Source organism: Vidua chalybeata, chromosome 3, assembly GCF_026979565.1.
Source record: "Vidua chalybeata isolate OUT-0048 chromosome 3, bVidCha1 merged haplotype, whole genome shotgun sequence".
NCBI classification, from domain to species: domain Eukaryota; kingdom Metazoa; phylum Chordata; class Aves; order Passeriformes; family Viduidae; genus Vidua; species Vidua chalybeata.
In genome coordinates this window covers 59589940-59613077 of record NC_071532.1, presented here as the reverse complement: position 1 = coordinate 59613077, position 23138 = coordinate 59589940, and the positions used below count along the sequence as shown (strand labels likewise).

The following is a 23138-nucleotide window of genomic DNA, read 5'->3' as shown; positions in this document are numbered from 1 at the left end:
TGCAGCTGCTAGGGTGCCTGGCATGAAAGCAGACAGGCATACAAGGTGACCACTTCTCCAAACGGAATCTCCAAACTCCCTGACAGAAAATCCCGCCGGCTGGCTGCGAGCTCCGAGCGCAGCTCTCCTCCGCGGCCAGAGCAATTGTACGGTCTCTCCCACGGCTCTGCTCTGGAGCCTGAGTGACAGCGGCGCTTCCGCTGTCACCGCTCCACAGAGAGGAGCGGAGCGGAGCGGAGCGGAGCGCGGCCCCGCACCGCCACCTGCCGCCGCCCCGCCCCGGGAATGAAAACACGGATAAAGCGCGGCGGGGGCGGGCCGGGACACCGAGCTACAGCCGCCCGTGACAGCTTCCAGGGACTTCTGTCCCCGACGGCGGCCCCCGCACACGGAATGGAGAAGCGAGCGCCGTAGGAATGAGCCTCCGCTTGTGCCCGGCAGGCGGTGAACGACAGCGGCCGGCGGAGGCACATCCCCGCGTGTGGATAACCAGGTGGCAGGGTCACCGCTCGGAAGGCACGGGCAATCCCATGGGAAAGAAGCACAGAACTGGCTGCCCTGCAGGACAGCGACACAGCATGTGAACAGACTGCTCACGGGAACCAAGACAATTTGTTCTCAAGAGTAACCGGATTACAGAGGCACAATGGTAACACAGACGGCAAAGCTCATTCCATAGGTGAAATACAGCGACTGTGCCTCTCAATGCAAATGAGCATTAGTTATCGGTTTTGCAGTGCCACAGGGGGAAGGAAGGATCCTTTCAGTCATCCCAAAAAGGACTATCAAGGAGTAATAATATCTGCGGGGCTTTTGAACCATCACCACTTTCTATGGTTCATGAATGGCAAGTTGTATTCCCACATTGGTTTAAAACCTGCAAGTGAAGGCTGTCCTTTGATACTGCCCAGTTTTAGATCTGATTATTCCCCAGGGTGAAGGTAAATTCCAACAGTCCTACACGAAGAGAGAGGAAAAATATTTCTACCCACCTCCTCACCTGCATCAATGCCTTCAGCTGTGGGTACAGCTCAGGCTGGAAAGGTGCTAAGTCCATAAGGAGGGTATGGGCATGAGTTGTACTAACCCAGAGTTGCAGAGGTTGCACCCCAAAAGCCAGCTCAGGAGAACAACTGCAGCTTCAGCAAGAATCACCCACATCACATCAACAAAGAAGATTCAGAAAGCAGGCGGCAACTGAGGAAGCAAGTGCTTCCTCAGGCCTCCAAAGGCCTGATGCCAAATCCCGATGGCTGGCTGTGAGCTCCAAGCACAGCCCTTCCTCCATGGCCAGAGTATGTGCATGGTTTCTCTCACACTTCTGTTCTGGTGCCTAAATAGAAGTGGAGCTTATGCTGTCATCTCCCCACTGAACAAGGGGCTCCTACTACCTAGTTTCATGAAGCTCGTAGAAGCTTAATTATTTTTTGACACATGCCTTCCCTCCTACTGCATTTGCCAAAAATTACTAAAGTCTGCCAACAGACTGAAAAGTAATTAGGGGAAGATACACACAAGGTAGCAAGATTACCCCAGATAAATTTCCTTTGGAACCCAGTCTAAAAATTACAGCATTGTATTTATTAAAAGAATCCCCTGAAGCCATACTTATGATTGCTATACCACTGTTATTCGCAATACAGCAGATTTTTAAAGCAATTGTTGGAGGATCATTATTTGGTTTCTACAAATCAGATTAATTTCACCCCTTCTAGCCAGAAGCCAACCATTTATGAACACTTTTCCTATCTGTTAAATGGGGATAATAGGTACTTACCTACTTCAGATGTGGTCTGTGTGCAACAGAACACAGTGGTACACAAACAGTAGTATAAACATTTTTAAAGCATTGTTCTACATAAAAAAATTATAAATATTGCTGTAAGATTAGCATATACATATTTTATACTTTTTGAATGGCTGTAACCTTTTAAAGATAGGACAGCAGAGAACTAATCCTAAGATGCATTTAAATGTATACCAAGGAAACAATTTCTTTAGCAATCTTTCAACAAGTTAGCTTGCTTCTGCAATTTAACTAATACTTAATAAGACAGTGTGCTTTATTGGACACTTACATTGCTCTTAAGAATGTCTGACAAAGAAATAATGGGCTGGGAAAAGTTTAAAGCAGGCCTTTCTTAAGCAATTCCTTCTTCTTTGGTGCTCACTGCCAAAAAGTGCATCTCCTTATCATTGAATTCATCTCAGTCATGCCACTGACAGAAATTCAGCTAATATTTCCAACACATTCAGCTCCATTAATCTTCCTGCTCCCTACTGTCTTCTTGAAACCTCAATGGAATGCTCAGAGATGCTGCTTGTTGACTTGCAATGTAAGATAAACCCATCTCACCGCTGCTCACACAGGGTGCAGTTGGTTGGGATGTCATCTTTCCTTCTGGCACCCATGGAGATCCAGGGATAGTGCATGTGCTTCACACAAGGTAGGAAAGAGCAGGAGATTATGGAGGATGAGGGCAAACTCTGCAGTCTTTGAAGAACAGGCAGTGTGAGAAAGGTGTCTACACCTCATACAAGCATTGGGGACCTTTCCCCTCCTTTCCCCTCCTTCCCCCTCCTTCACCAGAGCGTTTTTGAGCACAAAACCATCCTTACAAGCTCCACAACATCCAGGCAGTGGTAAGAGGGACCATCACCTGCTTCCCCACTCCTTCCTCTCCCCAGTCCTGACTGCTGTAATGCCTGTACAGGGTTGCACACAGAATTAATCTGGAGCAATAATCAGCAGGTGAAAAATCTCATGCATATGTGTTTCTCAAGTCATCAGTCAAACAATGGTGGCTTACCAAATCACCCCAAATAAGCGACTAATGCAGCACTGTCTTTTTAATTATAAAAGATTCTTATCAGCTTACCTGAATGCATTTTGGACTTCCCACTTGTGCCCTAATTTAATTACTTAATTATGAAGAATTAAGAACCAGTAGTTTTAATGAGCGCTGAGAAGTCTCCTGTTCCTTTGCATGTACCCAGTAATTGTTATATTACAGATTGAGCAAAGGTGTATTGCAATTGCAGCAAAGTTCTAAACTTCTAGCCTATTATTTCTTTTTCCAGCAGGCGTTTGTTTTGCAGGACTTTAACTTATCAATGTCCCTTGTCATACACAGTACTACTAGCTCTCTACAAAGATGTAAAGTGTGAAATCACAAAATAATTATCGCTTAGCATCATTTGGATATATTTTACACAGAAAAATAAGCATTTGAATGAGAAAGTTAGAAAAAGTCAGAAAAAAAACAACATTTAATTACAAAAGAACTTTTTTAAATTAAAAAAAAAAAACAATGGCACTAAACCAAAACCAAAGTTATTTAAGAGATCATAACCACAGGTTGGTTGCAATTTTATGCTGAAACTGTTAGGAACAGCTGTTCCTATCATCTGCACTTTGCTCCTGATTAAAATAACACCTAGAGTTCCAGTAACAAGTAATCTTTACAGAACTATAATGTATTACAGAAACATTGCATTACATGTCAAAAAAAAACCCCTTATATTTATTACATTAGATTCATAAATATTTACCTAAGCATTGTACTGCTTTGCTACACTATCCTTCCATTTGAAGAACAGGGAGTTTGTTCTACAGAGAAAGGTAATTTGTCTTAGAGGATTTGCCCATAGTGGCACAGTGCTGTACCACGTGGGAACGCCCAGTTAGATGGAGCATTGAGGGCAGTACAGTCACATTAGAACAATTTCCTCTTTTACTTATCCTGCTTTTCAGAACCAACCAGTGCAGTGCTTCCTCTTTATATGAAGACAGCCTTTGACTTTAAGAAACAATAAATATACATGGCCCCAAAATTGTTCATATGCTGTGGATAATTAATCAGCAGATGTCTAATTTTTCTATGACCTTTCAGAGTTCTATTTCACTGCTTGTTCATAAAAGGGAGAGTTCCAGTGGTTACTTTGTCAACACAGGGCCCACATCCAAAGCTCAGCAGAAAGGGCCTTTATTCCTTTAATCAGCTTTGATCACATAAAAAACTGTAATTCAGTCCTTGATTGCATGTAGAATACTCCCTATGAGGCCAATATAAATCTCTGTGTGCACTGAAAGTATTTCATTCCAAGGATACAATTTCACAGTAGTTACTTCAGGTAGTCACCATGCAGATGTAAGCACTTGAGCACAGCTGAGCTAGTTTACAAATAAATTGTGAAGTGGTACACAGCTAGTGAGCCCAAAATGTCACTGTGGAACAGGGGCTCTGGAGCTCCAGGCCATAGCTCTTTGTCTTGCAACAAGCCTCCTCAGTCTATAATTCATTATCAGTGAATTCCATGGGGAACTTTCAGTCCTTTCCTGAAAAGGGATGGATGTGCAATAGTTCTTTGTTGGACCACTAATTTTTGAAGTGGTTTAGACACCATCTACCAGCATCAGGGAAATCAGAACTTGATTTCTAGCCTCGTCCAGGATAAACCAGATACATAGCCGATGGTAGGTAATACCCACAGTAGACCCTTACACTGGTTTTGAGTGAAAGGTTTAGTGGTTTGCTACCTATGAAATTTAGAGTACAGTTCCTTCCACAGTTATTTTATTTTTCCTGAAAGTTTTTATTATGCTAGTAACTGAAAAGTTTTGGCAGTTCACAAAACTCAATCAATCAGATATCCAAAAAAACGTGAAATCAGGGTATGTAACATGGTTGCAATCACTGCGGAAATGCCTAAAATATCTTTCTAGTGCATGACAATATGCCAGAAAGGACAATGCCAAGAGTAGTGAGCTTTAAAAAGACTCACCTTGTCACGTGATCCTTTCTTTGTTTTTTTCTTCCTTTTTTTTTTGTAATAATCTCAAGAGCACAATCAACTGGAGTAAAAATAAAATTACTTAAATAATCTAGCAAAAAAGCTGCATAGAAAGCATTTTCACAGTTGTTTTTAAATAGTTTTGATCAAACTTTAAATTAGTACTTCCAAAGACAAAATACATTGCATTGCAGTTTTTTCCTGTGAAATTCACAGTTATTTAGGAAATTCATATGACTCAGTCTGGTATTTTTAATACTGTACTATTCAGAAGTACTGATCAGGATTCAGTTCTCTATTGTACTAGCATTGAAAAGACCTATATGAACACAAAATGCTACACAAACAGTTTGTAGGTCCTTAATACAAAGAGTTTAAACATTTGCTTGAAAAATAAATTCTTCTTAATCAAGACCTACCAGATGGGAGGTAGCTTAGTGCCATTAAAATATTTAAGGTACTTATGTATAAAATATATAAGGTATTTTTGCTTGTTTCAATCATGAGTGGGAAAACTGTGCTATCTCCAAAACTTTGCTGCAAGTAAAACTGAAAGTTTACTGGTTATAACTGTTGGGTCACCATTGCCTTTTTTTTTTTTTTTTTTTAAACTGGATAAAGTTCTATTAATATACATAATGGTTGAATGTTGAAAGGACACCTATCCCCTTGAAACATTCAGCCGTACAACGTAAGTCCACAGGTTGGAGGTTTTGCTATTTGTTGTGATCTTAGCTCTGCTTAGGTTTTATAACCCACTCAGCATTTGGGTTGAGCTGGTATAGGTCCTTCATGTAGGTATCATCATCAAGGCAGCGTTCTCCTAGGAACAGAAAAGACATGTGGTTATACCAGTACCAAAAGAGAAATAAAACAACTTCCAAAGTTCCGGTTACTGTTTTACTCCATGTATATTTTCAAAGTCTCTCTGTGCTGTTTAACAAAGGACAATGCACATAAAAGTTGGAGGTGCTCCCCTTCCTGTCTGCCTTAAGGAGGAAGGGGACAAGAGGAAGAAAGAAGGAGAAAAGGGGCTGTTCTATCTCTGTGACATGTTCTAGGTCAGATTTCTCACACAGACCATACAGATGGGAACTCCCCTCTGCAAGTAAGCAATGTCCTGATCCTTTCATGATTATATCCGAAAACTACATTCACATTTGCATAGAAGCTCATTAAAATTTCAGGTTATTTCTCCCTTTTTAAATGCTAAGTTTTTGCAAGGTTTTTCCTTGCTAAGAAGGTGTTACTCCCTATCCTCCTCCTCTTAAGTCAGCTGTTCTGCATAGCACTTGTAATAGTTGCTGTCCTTGGAGAGGAAAGTAGTACACTGTTCTTGGTGCACTACAGGCAATTAATTTATGTCTAGTAGCTATGATGAAAATAGCATATGCTGATCCATCAAGATCTGCACATTCTTCCCATTTTCCTACAGGCAAAGCACTATCTCATGCATTTGCAGCTCTACATCACAGCTCCTTTTCTACTCTGCTATGCAGTTGTTTGGGGTGGATGGCTCATGCCAGACAGACATTTCCAGTACTCGCTCTCCTGAGACAGGAGGCAAACACAGGTGGAATGCTGCAGCTGAGTTTGTCTGCCAGCTCTTTGGACTCCCTGCACAGAGCAGGCAAGAAGGCAAGACCCTCTGCTCAACCAGGCATAGACTCCATCTGCTCTCTCTAGGATTTTAAGCCAAACCTCTGTGACCAGTACTGCCCATATTGCTGAACTAGGTCTTCTTTGCTCAGTGCAGCATGTTCAGGCAGTGAGAGCATGGGGACAGCACTTTGCCATGTCCCTATCCAGCCAGTCCCAGGCACAAAGCAGTGGCAGAAGTCCCATTCACTGCCTTGAAGTCCTACAGTGTACTGTCTACTAAAGAAATGTCTGCAGACTTCAGCAGCTGCATCTGCTAGAGGACAAGATCACAGCATTGTGCTTGTTACAATTATGAGCATAAGTGTAAGGACATGAGTGTGTCATGAGCCCCTCAAGTCTTCTTGTTTTGGGTTCCCTCTACATGAGTCAGACACACTGGGAAGAGAGACAGATGGCAAAGGTCAGGACAGCTGGTTACTTAAACGTAAACAGCAGGTTAAAGACGGAATTTCTCTTACTTCCACTGAGAGTATTAATAAGGACTAATAAGGACTGATTAAAGTTGAAATCCTCTGGAAGTAAACCATTCAGACAGAGAAAACATCTCAGCTTTCTAACCTATGTCACAACAAAACAAATCTGCACTTTCTCTAAGAGAAATACAATTTCTGTCACATGTTTAAAGTAACAGTAAGTTGTTCCAGTTTCATTGGAATTCTGTTACAAAACCTTTTTTCCTGCAATGATTACACCTCTGTAGAATAAACAAGATATTCTTCTCTTTAAAAAAAGTCTGGGATTGTAGTACTGCATGCAATTTTATAATGCCAAGTAAGTTTAATAGGTCACAGTTAAGGAAAAAGTAAATGTTAAGTCCAATCTACTACTGCTTTCTAGTTCTCCTTTTGTTTTCCTGAGCATATGAAAAATACTCTGATTAGAAACTGATTTCTAATGCAAAAATACTCTTGCATTCGTGGAAGAAAAATAGAACTGTGCTCAAAATTATCCTTGGCATTAACTTTGCTGGTCTGCTATTTACTTTAATCAAAAGGATCTGGAATAAGCAGAGAAGGAAAGACTAACTGTTGGAAAATTTTATCACATAGTCATATTTCTGGCTGAGCATTTTCTACCCCCCCAAAAGAACCTGCAAGTGACACTCAAATGCAGAACATGAAGAAATGTAAGTTCACTTATTATGCCTCAGTACAAAGAGATTAATAAAATGAACTTCAAGCACCTTTGTATCCAACCTTTCTGTGCTTATTCACTGTACCTAAATATCAGGAACATCTGTTAGAGCTGCCAACTTCCTCTGGGACATATAATAAGACACTACTAATAGAATAATCACACCAACATCTCTGCTGCCTTCTCCACAAGGTTAACTGTCTGCCTTAGTGTCAGGGAGAATGACGGACATGAATAAAAATGCAACCACAGTGAAGCCCATGGACAACATGCCAAGGAATCCTATTCTAGCAAAAGAAGTTGTTCAGAAGCCATTCTTACCAATATTTCCTCCTATTTCATAAAGAAAGACCTCTTCTTTCTTGAGTGTTTGGACATTTCCACTGTGGGGAACAGAACACAATGAATGATGACATTACAAAGGTGCTTGTGGATCGGCCACCTAGACATGTCTGGGAGAAGTGATGCTAATTAAAATCAGCACTGTACCCGTCGCAAATCCTTACTGACACAAACAGTGAACAAGAATACCCTTGCATGCTAGTGCAAATGAACAGTCCTGCAAGTGAGCAATACACTAGAAAAGGTAAAATAAGATAAATATGAAGAAGCTGCAGGTTTTAGGAAAGAATTTCATTGTTATTAGCAAGTAACTTGATATTTACCCTCTGATTTTTCTTTTACTGCTGCTGCAAAAATAAGTATTTCCCTCAAATATGCCATATTTCAGAAAAAGCCTTATGGTTGGGTGGGGTAAACCACATTCTTGCTGGATTTAATTGTACTGCAACTAAAAGAATTAAAAAACAGACAGTGGAAAAATAAAGTCCCTGTATTACAAAGGGATTCTATTATTCTCACTGCTTAATTGTAATAATATATGCTAAAGCCCAGCCAGAAAATAACTTTCTGACAATGGTGTAAAACTCTAAAAACAGCATCTAGGAAAAAGCAGCTTCTTAATCTCAAATAGTGTACCATATTAGTGCTTTAGATCAATAGCTAGATATGATGAACCTGTGCATTAATTTTATTTCTTTTCAAAAGATTGATTAAAATTTCTCCCTTTCTAAATGGATTTGAATGACTAAAATGTAGCTTTTGTTTTAAATAATTTAACGTGTATGACATTTTCACATCATTATACTCCGGTACCTATTATGCTGTTATATAGAAATGCATGTCCTGGGAGTGACTTTATGATGCTTGTATTTTAAATAGATTTATATATATAAATGCATTATATATTTTTACATAATAAATGCATTATTAAAAAAAAATTATTTCTTCTTTCCTCATTCCTCTGTTTTCTTGGAGTTCCCTTCTGAGTTGTCCCCACAAAATTACAAAACTATTCCTGACCCATCAGATTAAACAGCAATTAATTTTTTACTAACAGCACTCATGTATTCCTAAAGGCTTCCTGAGCTTTAATAGCATTTAAAAACATTAATTCCTCAAGCGTGTATTTTGATGGCTAAATTCAGCCAAACAGTTCATGAACTAACCCAGACTTTGAGTATTTTAAAACTTTTTTCTTGATATAATAAATGAAGAGACACTTCTCCCGACATGATAACAAAACAAAGATGTGCTTATACCTTTTCTGGCTGAGAAACCTGGCTACTATATCACCGGCTTTCAGTTCTTCTGTCAGCTGTATTGCCATGGAAACTTTGGAAAGATGAGGCGCTTGCACCCGTATCACTCCCTGAGGAACATCAGTCTGCAAAGCAATAAGAGTGGTGGAACAAAGCTGCTAGCAGCTGGCTTTGATGAGCTTCTCAAAATACAGTGTGGAATAAGTAAGTAAGTACAGTGCTCTGCACTTCACTATCTACTACACTTCTCTACAAACATACAATAACTATGCAGCAGTTCAGTAAATTAAATCCGACCTTCAAAGCTCTTTTTAACAACAGGGAGAACTTCAGAACAAAGGAGCGGTAGTGTTTAATTATTTTTCAAAGATATTAAGAATAACAATAATAATTATGCTATATTAAGAACACACTTTGGTATGATAAGAAGCATGTGACACTGATATGGAAAATTCTTGCTGCAGGCATGAAAACCAGGCAATGCCCCCACACCAACCCTCTACCAAAACAAAAACAACACCAAAAAAAAAAAAAAAAACAAAACAAAAAAAAAAAACAAACCAAAACCAAAGTACTGATGGATCAGTCTACTTTAAAGGATTCTTCTTTCCTTTTTGTAAATTTCATTTTTTAAAAACAGATATTCTCTACTGCAGGTTTTTCTCCCTATTTCTTATTGTCCAGATTATATTCTGCTAGGCAACCTGCCCTATATAATAGTCTGACTATATAATGGCTTTGTATTTTATTTCAACCCACAAGTCCTTGATGATGAATATTAATCATATTAGCTACAGAGAAGGAGGACAAAGGACAGCTTTTCCGTTCCACTTGCAGGTACATGACACTTGAAGTTACAAAATACATAATTTATTTGTGTATACAGTCCTAATTTCTGTTCCTGGAAATATTTCTATTCCTATAACATTATCATTTACCCAAACCTACTCATTTTGATAGGAAAAGAAAGTAAGAGTCCCTGTACTCAAGGTTGATTATGACAGTTCATTGTCTCCCACCCCACACCCCTCCATTTACCCAACTGCAAGGCTGAAGATTTTTTTCTTCCATAATCAGTGAATAAATCTGGGCACCTGTGAATCTAGAATAGCTTCTCTGAAACCATCAGAGTTAAATGAGCATAGAACAAGTACGAACGTGAGCAGAATCACAAGAACAGGTTCCTGAGAAAGCTGAAGGCTCGTTATTATACAAATGCTGAGTTATGGTAAGCAATTTTAACCAAACAATCCTTTTGTGTCCAGTCTTATTATTTATCAATTTAAAAATACTAGATATCATAACTATTTCTGTCTAAAGCAGTAAGAATTATCGTATTGAGAATTTGCTACGTACTAATTGTGGAATCAAAGCCTTGTAAATTGCAAGAGATCTCTATGAGATTTCCCCTAGATTAAATTTGTCACATCTGTTTTTTAAGGCCTCCACCTATAGAAACAGTGTCTATAGCCATCTGCTAGGTAGTAAATCCTGCTAAATTTTTTTTTGCCTCTTTCCAAACTTTTGGGATCCTGGCAAAAAGAAATTAAATTTTTAAGGATGAAATTATTGTTTATAGATGTTCCTATTTGGTCTTCTATCAAATTCAAATTGGTAAATTTAAACTAGCTTTCTTTTTTGTATACAGTTCTTGATAATTTTGTCTCAGTTGATTTTATAGGAATTTCTCCAACTTTCAACTGGATAACTTTTTTTTTTTTTTTGCTACACAGCAGGCATACGATAAATTATTTAAAAGGTAGTCTACTTTGAGTATATGAGAAAAAGAACAAGAAATGTCCACAGAGCTCTAACATTATGGTCACAGATCAAACAGAATAATTACTTTGTTTATTCACAGAGAATCATTATTAGCTCAGCTAATTAATGCATGTTGCCGCTTTCACCACCTGCATTTCCAGGAGAAATCATGCTCAGCTGCACATTACGTTCATGCTGCCAAACCATAGAGAGAACAGAACCTTACCATCCCCTAGCCTATACACAGTGCAGGTTGGTGGGAAAGAAAATGTGGCCTAAAACCTCTAAGAGCTGAATGACAGGACCTATTCTCTGCACAGCACAGTCTAAAATACCCAAGTGAGGGGCTTCATATCACAACATATTAAGCTAAGAACCTATGAGAGGACTGACAGCACACTGAAGAGTGGATCACCAATGCTACTCAGTTTGCAAGTTTCCTCCCCTGCCTCACAGGCCCTCTCAGGTCAGATTTAACACTGCAACCCCTGGCTGAATTAGGTACTTGCATTATTAAAAAAACTGAAGACAGTACATCCTTACTTGATGGAAAATACATTGGCCTACAACATTTAGTCTGCAGCAGGCACAGCAGTCACCTGTGAGGTACTAAACGTCTTCAAAATCTTCCTTTTCAGAGGGGCTTAGAATCTATATATCACAGAGAAGAAGAGCAGCAGCCTGGCTATAGGATCCACTGGGTGGGTCTCTCCCAGTTAGGTCCCAGAAACTGGGTAAGTCTCTCCCAGTTTCTTCTAATTCATTTTTCATGACCCACTTAAATATTTTTCACTCTAGGTGCAGAGAGAAATGTGACTATGCAATATTTTCACTAATTAATGAATATTATGCATACTTATTAAAGGTGCAAAGTATACCAAGCAGGTATGGGGCATGAACATTATGAAGAACAAAACAGATTTTCAAAAGGTTCTTGCTATGTGGAAGGCAAAGGCTGAAAGAAATTCAAAGCAGTTGTTCTCTTTGGGCTGCAAAATATTGCACCTAGTTTGGGACAAAAAACTAGAAAACCATACACAGAGAAATTATTTAGCAGGTAGCAATTTTTGTTTAGTAAATAATCTGGCACTGCAATGAGTGACATATTCAGCAGGAGTCAGAAAGGTCATTCTGTGTAAATTCAAACAGATCATGCAAACTGAAGGGTGTGGGATACAATGGGTTTTATAACCTGCAGTAGCTCAGCCCAGTGCATTGCTGTTGTGCTGCTCACAGGATAGCTCCCTTTTTTGGAACAATTGCACCATACAGGGGAATACAATGATAGATGGTAGAAATATGGCTAAAGGCAGTAGGTAAATTTCCAGTCCTGAGGGCATCTTTGTCTGTCTAGAGCATTATTCAGCCCAACACCAACACAAAGACTTAATCACCAACACTGACTTGGGGCCATAGGTATGCATAGGTATCCCAAACGGCAATTAACCCTCACAAGCCCTCTAATATTATCCACTCTCAACACTGTACAGAGATCTGACCTGTAGTTTGCAGTAAATGCTTTTTAACCTCTGTTTCAAAAGGGGAAATGTGATTGATAGAGAAGCCTCATCAGAACCAAGATGAAATTTTATCCAAATGAGCTGCTAATAAGAATGCAGATACTGAGTAATTTCTGGAGAATATGGAAGTGACTCAGGTTCTGTCCATCTATGTTTAATCATGTAGAGTGCCACAGCAGGTGTTAGAAAATAAGACACTTTTCCTCAGCTTTATTCAGCAGCACACAAGGTAATTAGGTATTGTGCTTAAAAAAAGACTGGATGTGGCACTCACTGCTGTGTTTCAGTTGAGGTGTTAGGGCATGGGTTGGACTCGATGATCTTTAAGGTCTCTTCCAACCCAGTGATTCTGTGAATTCTGTGAAAGTTTCAAACAGGTTTCCTGGAATGGGAAATTCACCACATGTCTGGGTGCCTCACTTGCCACCTGATGGTTAAATATAGTTCAAGAACTGTATGGGAAATTTACCTCATTTGTAAATTAAAGCAGTAAGAATTGAAAAGTAGGGAGAAGGAAAGCCCAAATACATTTTTCTGAAAGAATAAGACATTTTTTAACTTGAAAAATGTATAAATTGTCATTCACAATGAAGCTTTATCAATTTGTGAATATGATTTTAAGACTAATATGTTCTCAAGCACCCAAAATTACTGAATACTTGCAATAAGTATGAAGGATTTGTAAAAAAATGTACCATTTAATTTTGACAAAAATCTCCACAGAATTCTAGGGCTTAAAAAATATCATTGAATAGTAACTTTACATTTAATTCTGAATAAGAATATTACATGAGGCTTCAGTTCTATATTCCCAGTGGATTAGAAAGGCATAATTTACTCTAAAAGACCTCAACCCTAACTCCCCAGTGGATTAAAAAGACATATCTTTGCACTGAATTATAAAAAAAAAAAAATTTAATATCTGAACTTGAAACAGCATTTACCTTTTTCAGTGTATTTGCTGTTATTTCGGTGTTGAACACAGGATGGCAGCATTAAGTGTCATCACATCGACTCAAGTGAATTCAGTTCAAAAAATTCTTTTCTTATTAGACCAAGAAAAACAAATTCCAGTGTTCAATTATCTTTATTTTAAAATCATATGTAAGTCATTTTGTGTAAAGATTCCTGCATATAGACAGATACAAAAGCAAGGCAAAGTGATGCCTCGGGAATTAATTAATTTTGGACATTAAGATATGTGTCAAATACTGCATACAAAATGAGATAGGAACACTGAAATATAAGTCTCCAGCAGTTTCTGGATATATATATATATTCGTTTGCCACATTCTATTTGTTTTGGCTTAAAAGTTTTAAAAAATGCCTTTATAAGAATATGACAACCCTTTTTTTGGCAACAGTCTGACATACACACACTTGGTAAGAAAACCAGACTGCTCAGAGCAGACTGCATTTCTACCAGCGACCACAAGATGACTCTACCTCACCAGAATCTTCACTGTGATTTCAACCCACAAGGGGGTACTTTCATACCACCCAAATCGGATACGTTTTCATTATGGTATCAGAATACACGTATTTGGTATTATCTGTTCGTGTATTTAAACTAATTTTGGAATAATGTACTTCAAATCCTTTATAATTAAGGTACTATATTGTATAGGCAAAAAAGTTTCAAAAAATCATAATTATAAAAATTATCAACAATTTCAACATGCACGAAATGTATTTTCAAAGTTTTGATGTCAGTGGGAACAGCTCAAATAAAATCTTTCTGAACTACAGGAAAAACTAACATTACAATTGCCACAGGATTTTTGTATTTTAAAGAGTGTGTGAAGAGCGTTATGCTGAAACTCATGCCTTGACATCACTGATGTGTATGGCAGAAGCAAATTACCTAAAGGAGAGATACTGAACTGTGGGTTATATACACGGGGGTAGGCTGGCAGTAGCCACTTGGACAATAGCTGCATAAGAAGCAGTTCATCAGTTTTTCACATTTGTTTCATCCTTTGGGGTTTCTTGGGTTGGGCAGGTTGGGCATTGTGTTCTAGCTAAGGACTAGGACAAAGTGTTCAGTGGTTATCATTTTTCAGGAGAGAAATATTCTGAAAAATCTGTGAAAACGAACAAAAAACCAGTACAATCATCTAAATGTGTCATGCCAGTAACCCATAAACTGTGAAATTTACACTGAGTTGCTATCTATTGAAATTCTCAATTAAAAAATATATATATCCCCTCTGCTATATCCACTTTTCCACTAAAAATTACAATCCTATTAATAAAGCATTTCAGATGTATGTTTCCTTACATCATTAGGAGTCTTCTCCTGTTTCTCATGCTTTTCCCGGTCATATGCCATCTTTTTCAGAAGTTTCTTCATAGCTTTGTCCTTTTTCTCCTTCTTCTGGCTTTCAGTGTTTTGTTTTCTCACTTGGTTAACAATAAACTTTGGAATCTAGATAAATATAGAGTAAGCATGAATAACATACATAATTTTCTTACCAAAATTTTCTAAGTGGCCAGATTATCAGGTAGAACTCAAAAACACAGTTTCTTTCCAGTAATAACTATAGATTCAAATAATATAAAACTGTGAAACAGTTTCAAAACCACTCCATTTGTGATAAAATATTCTATTCTATAACTTCTCAGGGGAAGAGAGGTGGAATCATACAGCATTTTTACTTTTGTCAGCCAAAAGCATTCACTTGACACTTAGTATGTAAAATGGTGCTAATTACTTTTCTTCACATGCAGCAAAGGTCAAAATTGTTTTCAAGTTGCTGATGGACAACACACCTCCAACTTGTCCAGTTTGTCCAAGGTAGAGCTTTGCTTAAGAGCACAACACAACTTCATGCTTTATTAAAACAAGTTTTATATAATATAAAGTTTGGCCCAAAAGGGCAATGAGTACAAACACTGTGTTTCCTGCTAATATCTCTAAACCAAAAAGAATTGCCCACAGCAATATATGCTGATAGACCAAATATACATATTCTCCAAGGACTTATTTTTTGAGTTCACCTGTAGTACATACAATATTAAAACTCTGACCACCAGAGCTTAACATCAGATGTAATATTTTTTTTTTGCTCCCGAAAGAGTTACCTATGACCAAGAACCCAGCTGGATTCATCCGATCCTTTTCTAAATCATGGATGTAACTTCACATGACTTCTCTATTGAGATAACCTGTTGTGGAATTTATCATCCTCCACCCCCTGCTTAAAAACACACTTACTGTCCAGAGAAGTTTTTGGTACTGAATCATAAAGCGCATGACATTTGCTGTCCCAGCTGCCATAACAAACTCGCTTTGTTCAATAGTCTTTGAGCCAAAGCCATGAAATGTGAAAAGGTTTGGGGCCATCACCATTGCAACATTCTTCAATGTCATCTTATTTTTGTCTCGGTGGTCAATTACCCTTTGGAGGAATTCAAGCAGTACCTGAAATAAGAGCAGAACTTTCAGCTCAACTCTGCATGTGAATAGTGAAGCATATGCAGAGTTGAAAATGAACATATGAATGATACATGATGTTGCATATTTCTTTGAAAAAGCTCGTAACTCTTAATAAAACCACATTAAAAGCAATCAATAATAGAAGTGTGAATATATTTATCCACAGAATAGTAATGCAAGTTTTGTTTCCTTCAAGTAATGAAGTAAAACATTCTTGTTGTTTTTGTGGGTAACATTTTCAAAAGCATTCACGTGACTTTGAGGCCCTGCACAGTAAGATTTGTTTCAAAACCTTTGTTATGTAGGAGTATAAGCAGCATCCCACAGATGCTTGTGAAGACATTACTTCTGGCATTTGTTAAACTGAAAGTGAACACAATAGTGCCAGCTGTCATGGTTATGGAAACATGGAATGGCTAATTCTGTAAGGTAAGCAATTCACGAGTAAAACACTGCATTGTGAATGACAGGTAGCCAGTTAGAAACTGGCAATTTTCAATTAATTCGGTTCCAGATATTTGTAGCTCAACTCAGGAGCCTTCTTGACTACCTCCACACAATAAACAAACTCAAAAAGAAAGTCTTGTTTGAACAGTAAGACCTAGTAGGATTTTTTGCCTGTAATAGACGATGTTCTGCATCCTACACAAATCCTACATTCATTCTTGATTGTAACAGCTCTAACAGTAAGCATATTCTGAAAAAAACATTTATAGCTTTGCTACAAAAGGACAAGCACAAATTGGAAGAATCCATGTAACATGCTACAAATAGCAACAGGAAGAGTAAATTTCCAGTTTATTGAGAGTAGAAAAAACAGCACAGAGAAAAGTGAGGCATAAAAATGAAGAGCTAAACCCACTTCATAAAAGGAAACTCACATTCATTGTATTCTAACATTGTTTATTTTTTGCACTGGAAATAATGACTGATAAAAAAAAAAAAAAAAAAAAAAAGGAGCAAAACTTCTGAGAGAAAAGGTTGCTCACTGGGAGATTACTATTGCAATCCTGGAAAAATGTCAAGTCACATTCTTTAAAGTCATTTGGGAGGAATTAGAGCCCTAAATTGTTTAAAGAAAAAAAAAAAACAGCATTCATTATAGTGGATTCACAGAAATAAACGAAACATTTATGCAGGAAAAGAGTATTAACAATTCTAACCTTCAGGGTGTCTCTGTTTGCTTCAGGTAGAAGGATAACCAAAAGATTCAAAGCTTGCAGTTGCTGTTTCCTCGTTGGGAGATCTGCCAATAAAGCACACAGACATCAGAATTTTGAAATTGTTATTTGTACTCTTCAAAAAGCACAATTTCTAAGTTGAAACTTTTTGTAAAATGCTGAATGCATACACATGGCTAATTACCATAGCATGACAAAGGACTGGCTGATCCTGGTTTTCTGATATTCATTTCCAAATGTTCTTTTAGGATTCAGTTGGGGTGTGACTCAGCAGTCTTTTGGCAATGTTTTCTAGATGCCTTGTGATTCCTTCTTAATTTTGCAATGCTACAAGAAGGAACAGCTAACTCTTCTTCCCCTTCTGAGCCTGTGCCCCAACACACTAAAGGGTATATTCACCACTGCTTTCACAGTTTCTCTGGTTGCCTTCACAGTCGCACGATCTCCCAAGTCACCCACACAGAAGGAATACCACATGTAACTGAGTAAGGCAGGTCTCCAGCAACATAACCACCAGCAGCTGCAACGGCAAACCAGCAGGGATAAAATCAAGAGCAGAGAAGCTTAACACGTATCTACAGCAGAGAGTGCTGTACCAAATGAGGCAAACTATAATTAAAGAAAAGTAATGTTGCTTCTGCCTTTTACCAATTGCTCAGTGATGCATCATTCACCCAAGCTGCACAATGAATACATCCCTACACTCTTCCATCTCCTAGAAGAGCTCCTACATTCTGGCTGTGCAGAAAACCTCACATTTGTCACTTGTGATAAACTTCCTCCTGTCATGCTTTAGAGGACATGCTCTGGCAAGACTTCTCAGGAGATTCCCAATGAATCAGGCCATGCATAAAAGAAGTGAAGAAGGAGATACCTGCACAACATAGTTTTATGACATGATTTCAAAATTCAGCAGGGCTGTTCCCATGCATCCTGCTGGGATTCCAACTGCTATTTCAAATACATTTCATCCAAATCAACTCAGGACATACCACCAAACAAAAATAAAAGTTCACTGATGAATTAAAAAAAAAAAAAAACAAAACACCTTGCTGACTACCTTCTACAATACCAAAAATTAAGGATCTGAATAAATGAGTGGCAATTATATAGCCATTTAAAACATCAAGTAGAGAGAGCAATGTTATCTACCTGCTTTAGAAAGACACACATTAAAAGTGAGGCTTAAATTTAGTTTCAAAACACCATATGTCACAATATTTAAAAAAGCAATGAGAATCAATCTTTTCCTAGGAACATAAGCAAAAATACAATTCCAAAACAATTAAAATTCATTACTTAAATGAAGAGTTTTTGTCTGCTTACCTAAGTAACAACTGAATTTTAGTTGCTTACATTACTTAAATTAGCAAATTAAACTGTTCAAATTATGTTCTTTAAATATTTAATTCTAACCACACTACTTAGTCACAGTATCATGAAAAACACTGATTACTGTCACAAAGATGGTCCTTTTTCTCTACCACCTAATCTTATTGCACATAACCAACACAACAAACTATTCAAACAATGGTAGTCTATGAAGTGCTGTGTCTGTTTTGAAGTAAATTCTTTGGTTCAATATTGAAAGTGGTTTGGATCCTGGCACCTGAGTACTTCTGGGTAAGTAAAACCACATAAGCCTTCAGACAGCTCAGGAGCACAGGCAGAAACCCTCCTGGCTCCAATCACTATCCAGTAAATGGAACAACCTTGTGGAGCTCTTTGCTGCCAGCACCATCTGAAAGTGTTCTGGCCAGTTTTAACTTGACACTCAGTACTGCAAAATCAACAACACTGTGTAGCAGGCCAAAGCACCAGCCCCCTACTCCAACCAACCTGACAGCACTGAAAGGCAGCTCAGACCTGGGAGACTTTACATAGAAGTCAAGAATTTTTAAGAATATTTGTGAGTCTGCCTGTCCACGTGAATTCTCTGACCCTGCATTTAGCTCAGTTGGTTGGAGCATGGTGCTAATAATTGCCAAGGTTGGTGGTTTGATCCCCATATGGACCATTCAAAAAGTTGGACTTGATAATCTTTGTGGATTCCTTCCAACCCAAAATACTCTGTGATTCTATGAAAGCTCCTCTTAGAAATGAGCCATTGCTCTGCCTGCAGGCAAGGAAAATAGAATTTGCAGTCCTGTGTTGACTGGGGAGCTAATGTATGTGGGTTCTCACTCTGGATTCATTATCACCAAACCACTCTCTTCACTTACAGCTGGTATGTTTGCTGTATTGTAACCAGTACATACCAGAGGACATTTTCACAAGAACTTACTGATCTCAAGGGACCACGGATTATCAGCAGTTCTGACTATTCTGCTCTAACTTCTCCTCTTATAAATGGATAAAAGACCCTAAACAGTATAAATTATCATTTGTTGTATTTCCTGAAGGACTCCTTATCTTTGTTATGGTTTTCTTTTGAAGCAAACACTATTTATAAACTGATACTGTCATATACATTTTCTGTGTAACCCTTGTATACCCTTTAACTACTATCAGAAACATTAAGAAGTGAAAATGTGCTTTCATAGTATGTGTAAGCTATTAAAATAGCTGTGACATGAAAGATGTTATTTGCACAGTAGCAAAATTATGCCCATCTTTTCTCAGGAGAACTCATATTGTTGTTATTCAATTTGTTTCTCAGCAAAGAGGCACTTCTCTGCACGGGTATCAATTCTTTCAGCAGAGACAGAAAGGACACTACTCACTCTGCACATCTTGAAAAGCTTTGAGATATTCTACAGTGAGGAGTGGCTGAGGCAGTTCACGGATGAAGAGTTTTAAAAGACTTGCTGCATCATGTTGCTTCACATTTTCCCAGTTGAAAGTCCCTTCATAAAATTTTGCTTCCAGTTCTTGGCAAAGACCCTGAAATGCAATGGATACAGAGAGCACCAGTAATATTTGGCTCCTGGAAGTCACATGTTATACACACAGCAATACTTTCCACACTTTGAAAAGGGGGGAAGGACATCTGAAATATCACTTAACTCCAGTTGCTGCTGGTCTTTTGCTACAAAACAGATAAATGTGGGATCAGAAGTACTGCAAGCAAATACACATTAATAGGCAGCAGTCAAATCGTATGGGAAAAAATCCCACGGGCCTGAGCAAGGGCCATATGGAATAATACACAATAAGAAACAGATATCAAGCACATAAGGATCATGACTTCCCCTCCACTGTCTGATACACAGAGCAATTCTGAAACTGCTACCCAAGGGTGGTGCTGTAGTGCATACATGGTCATTTTCATAAACAAATAAGGCAATTATGAATGTTGACACACAGCTTCTTATCAAAATATACACTCAGGTGAGGCTGGTTCTCTTTTTAAAACACAGGGAATGATTTGTGTAACTGAATAGCTGAATGTCTTGCCATCTACAGGGAATGAATTCCATGTTGCTGGGCACATACAGCTTTGTCAAACATGCCCTGTGTGGAAGTGGACTGTCCTGCAAATCATGAGGTTTTGCAGTAAAGAGCGCTGAAAGTCTCAGTGGAAGGTCAAAACTCTGGGGATGGGAAAGGATGGGATACTGTTGGCAGCAGACATCACCCTACTGGCCTTTCACAGATGCACAAATAGGAACACACTGTAAAGTCCTTCTTAGTCTATTGCTAAGTGTCAGTCCTGATCTCACACCCACTTCATTTATTTCCTAGTCTGGCAGAGTGAAAAGTAACCTCAGTATAGGGCCGGGGGCCCTGAGGCACCTCTCACAGGTCCCTCCCTTCTTCTAGCTCAGTTATTCTGGACAGAAAAGGAGGACAGAGACACTGGCTTGTTTTGTAAAATATGAGCTGTGGAAAAATAAAATATTTAAATATGTGCTGTGGAATAATATGGCCGCAATTATTTATCTGGACAAGAAGGGCACATTGAACAGAGGATATTAGATAAATTTAATGAGAAGTCTGTCTTAAAAATGTAACTTTGTCCAAATGGAAAACAGATCTATTTACAAAGAAAATGTGGACACTTAGTTTGATAGAAAAGTTGGATATTCTCAACTGTCCTCCAGAGAGATCTTCTGTCTCCACTGACTATATTGGAGGTTCAAATGTGCAACAGTCATAATTTAGATGGCTAAAGTCAAGTGGGTATGATTTCCTGATCATCAAAAATAGCAAGCTTTAGAAACAGAGATGAAAATTCTCCCTCTGAGACTCATCACCTTTCAGACCAAATCACTGCAGTAAGTGCAGTATTAAGCATATAGATACAATTATTTTATATGAGAGGCAAAGGCAGAAATTTCAACTATGTGTCCTTGTGCTCCAATGCCTACATTTTAAAGTAAATGTATTTGGCTATGGGGTATATCCAATGCACTTTAAAAATAACCTTAAAATCTATAGAATATGATAGCAAAGTATTTTTCTGTGTCTTTCTATAAAACTATACAATGAGGAAAATATTTTTTTCTGTTTAAGAAAATTAAGGGAAAATTTCAGTCCTTCAGGATGATAAATTCCTTGCTTTTTAAAAAATTTTCTATTAGAATAACTAAAGGAACTTAACATATTTGCTAACAAAACTACTGCTTAATTTAAATAAGTAGTTCATGCAAATAGAGAGGTTAAAAATAAATGAAAGCCAAATAGTGAATGATCCACTGTCTGGGAAATTGTATTAAGCCAATAAAATCAAAGAACAAACAAATAAACAAAATCACTAAGAAATCACTCCAGTTTGCAGAACTGAAGTTAAGCGAAAAATGAAGAATGGAGGAAAATTGAAAAAAAATTTGTATCTTAGTCACTGGTAAATAAACAAACCCAATTTCCACAATATTCCCTTCTTTTAGCTGTTTCTAATGAACCAGCAGCTGGACCAAGTTCTACACAACAGAGGCTGGCAGACGTCTTTGGACAGCTGAATCCACTTAAATGGTCCTTTCTGTTTAGAATTTAAGGCCAGTTCAGACCGTCTTTTTAACACATTGAGCCTTGGCATGAATCACACAGTGTATTTAGCTCCCTGCATTATGGCACATACTGGGTAGGAATCTGCATGTAACTGGCACTCACCCTGCGAAGTGTCGCTGTGCACAGACGCGCCTAACAAGATTGCGCTCAGTGAGCCGAGCACTTATATTGCTGTTCATAAAAATAAATGTGAGAGGTTCTTCAGTGCACGCTGCCTGCCTTGCCCTGTAACACAGGTTAAGTCTAGCTATTAAAAAAGGCTTACAATGCCAGGGAAAAGCTTCCTCCTGGGGTAGAAAGACTGTGTATGAACTGTTCAGATGATTAAACTGGTTCAGGGAAAAAGCAAAAGGCTGGAAAGATCATGCCAAGAATTAATGAGATTTTGGCACAACTGAATTTGAAATGTAGCTTTGATTCTCCTTCGAACTTAAACTCCAGTCTTTCCCCAAAACTACACTGAGTGAAAGCATCATTTCTCTGGCTAACATAGTTCAGTTTTCCTTGTAAAGTGATTTTGCTTTCTGTTTTTGAACATTTTAATAACAATGGGATGCTAAAATATAATGTGTATGACAAAATAAATTCAGCAACCACACATACATTTTGGGGGATATTAATAACCTGTGCAATGTTTTACCTTTACTCTTGTCGCAACTCCTGGTATTCTAAGAAGTCCCTCTGTTTCCAGAGTTGTCTCTTCTATCTGGGCAATCAGCTGTCAAACACAAACCAAACTGGCATGAGCAAAGATGCCAATTAAAAGTTACTGGCAGAGAGTTCTGATATATTGAAGCCTTTATACTTCTATCTCTCTCTCTGTGCATATGCATTTGTGTACACAGATTTGTAACAAGCAGAGGTTCTAACACAGTTTGCAAATGGATTACAGTTCTTGTAGAAGAAAACTTTGATGTGGTTCTTACAGTTTTTTTGTGAGTACTATTAAGGAAGAGTTTGTTTATTTTATTAAAAAAGAAACCTGTATGTTTTTTACCTCCTTCAAGCCTCCTCTGAAGACTGAAAAATTCTTTTCAAATATTACTGTGGCTTCAAATTTATATCCCAATCACCACCCTTGTTAAAATGTCTCCAA

At 38.1% G+C, this 23138-nt stretch overlaps 1 protein-coding gene across 2 annotated transcripts in view; it reads right to left on the bottom strand.

Annotated features, from left to right (window-relative positions):
• Window positions 1-2688: 2688 nt before the first annotated feature.
• Window positions 2689-23138, bottom strand: part of ARHGAP18 (Rho GTPase activating protein 18) — a 66425-nt gene continuing 45975 nt past the window's right edge. For both annotated transcript variants that reach the window (XM_053939317.1, XM_053939316.1), the window contains exons 8-15: window positions 22683-22760; window positions 19816-19975; window positions 17075-17157; window positions 15690-15896; window positions 14754-14900; window positions 9192-9316; window positions 7912-7973; window positions 2689-5617 (exon numbers count right to left, since the gene is read on the bottom strand). In XM_053939317.1, the coding sequence (XP_053795292.1) occupies window positions 5526-5617; window positions 7912-7973; window positions 9192-9316; window positions 14754-14900; window positions 15690-15896; window positions 17075-17157; window positions 19816-19975; window positions 22683-22760 (954 nt within the window). In that variant the 3' untranslated portion in view covers window positions 2689-5525. The remainder of the gene's footprint in view (window positions 5618-7911; window positions 7974-9191; window positions 9317-14753; window positions 14901-15689; window positions 15897-17074; window positions 17158-19815; window positions 19976-22682; window positions 22761-23138) is intronic.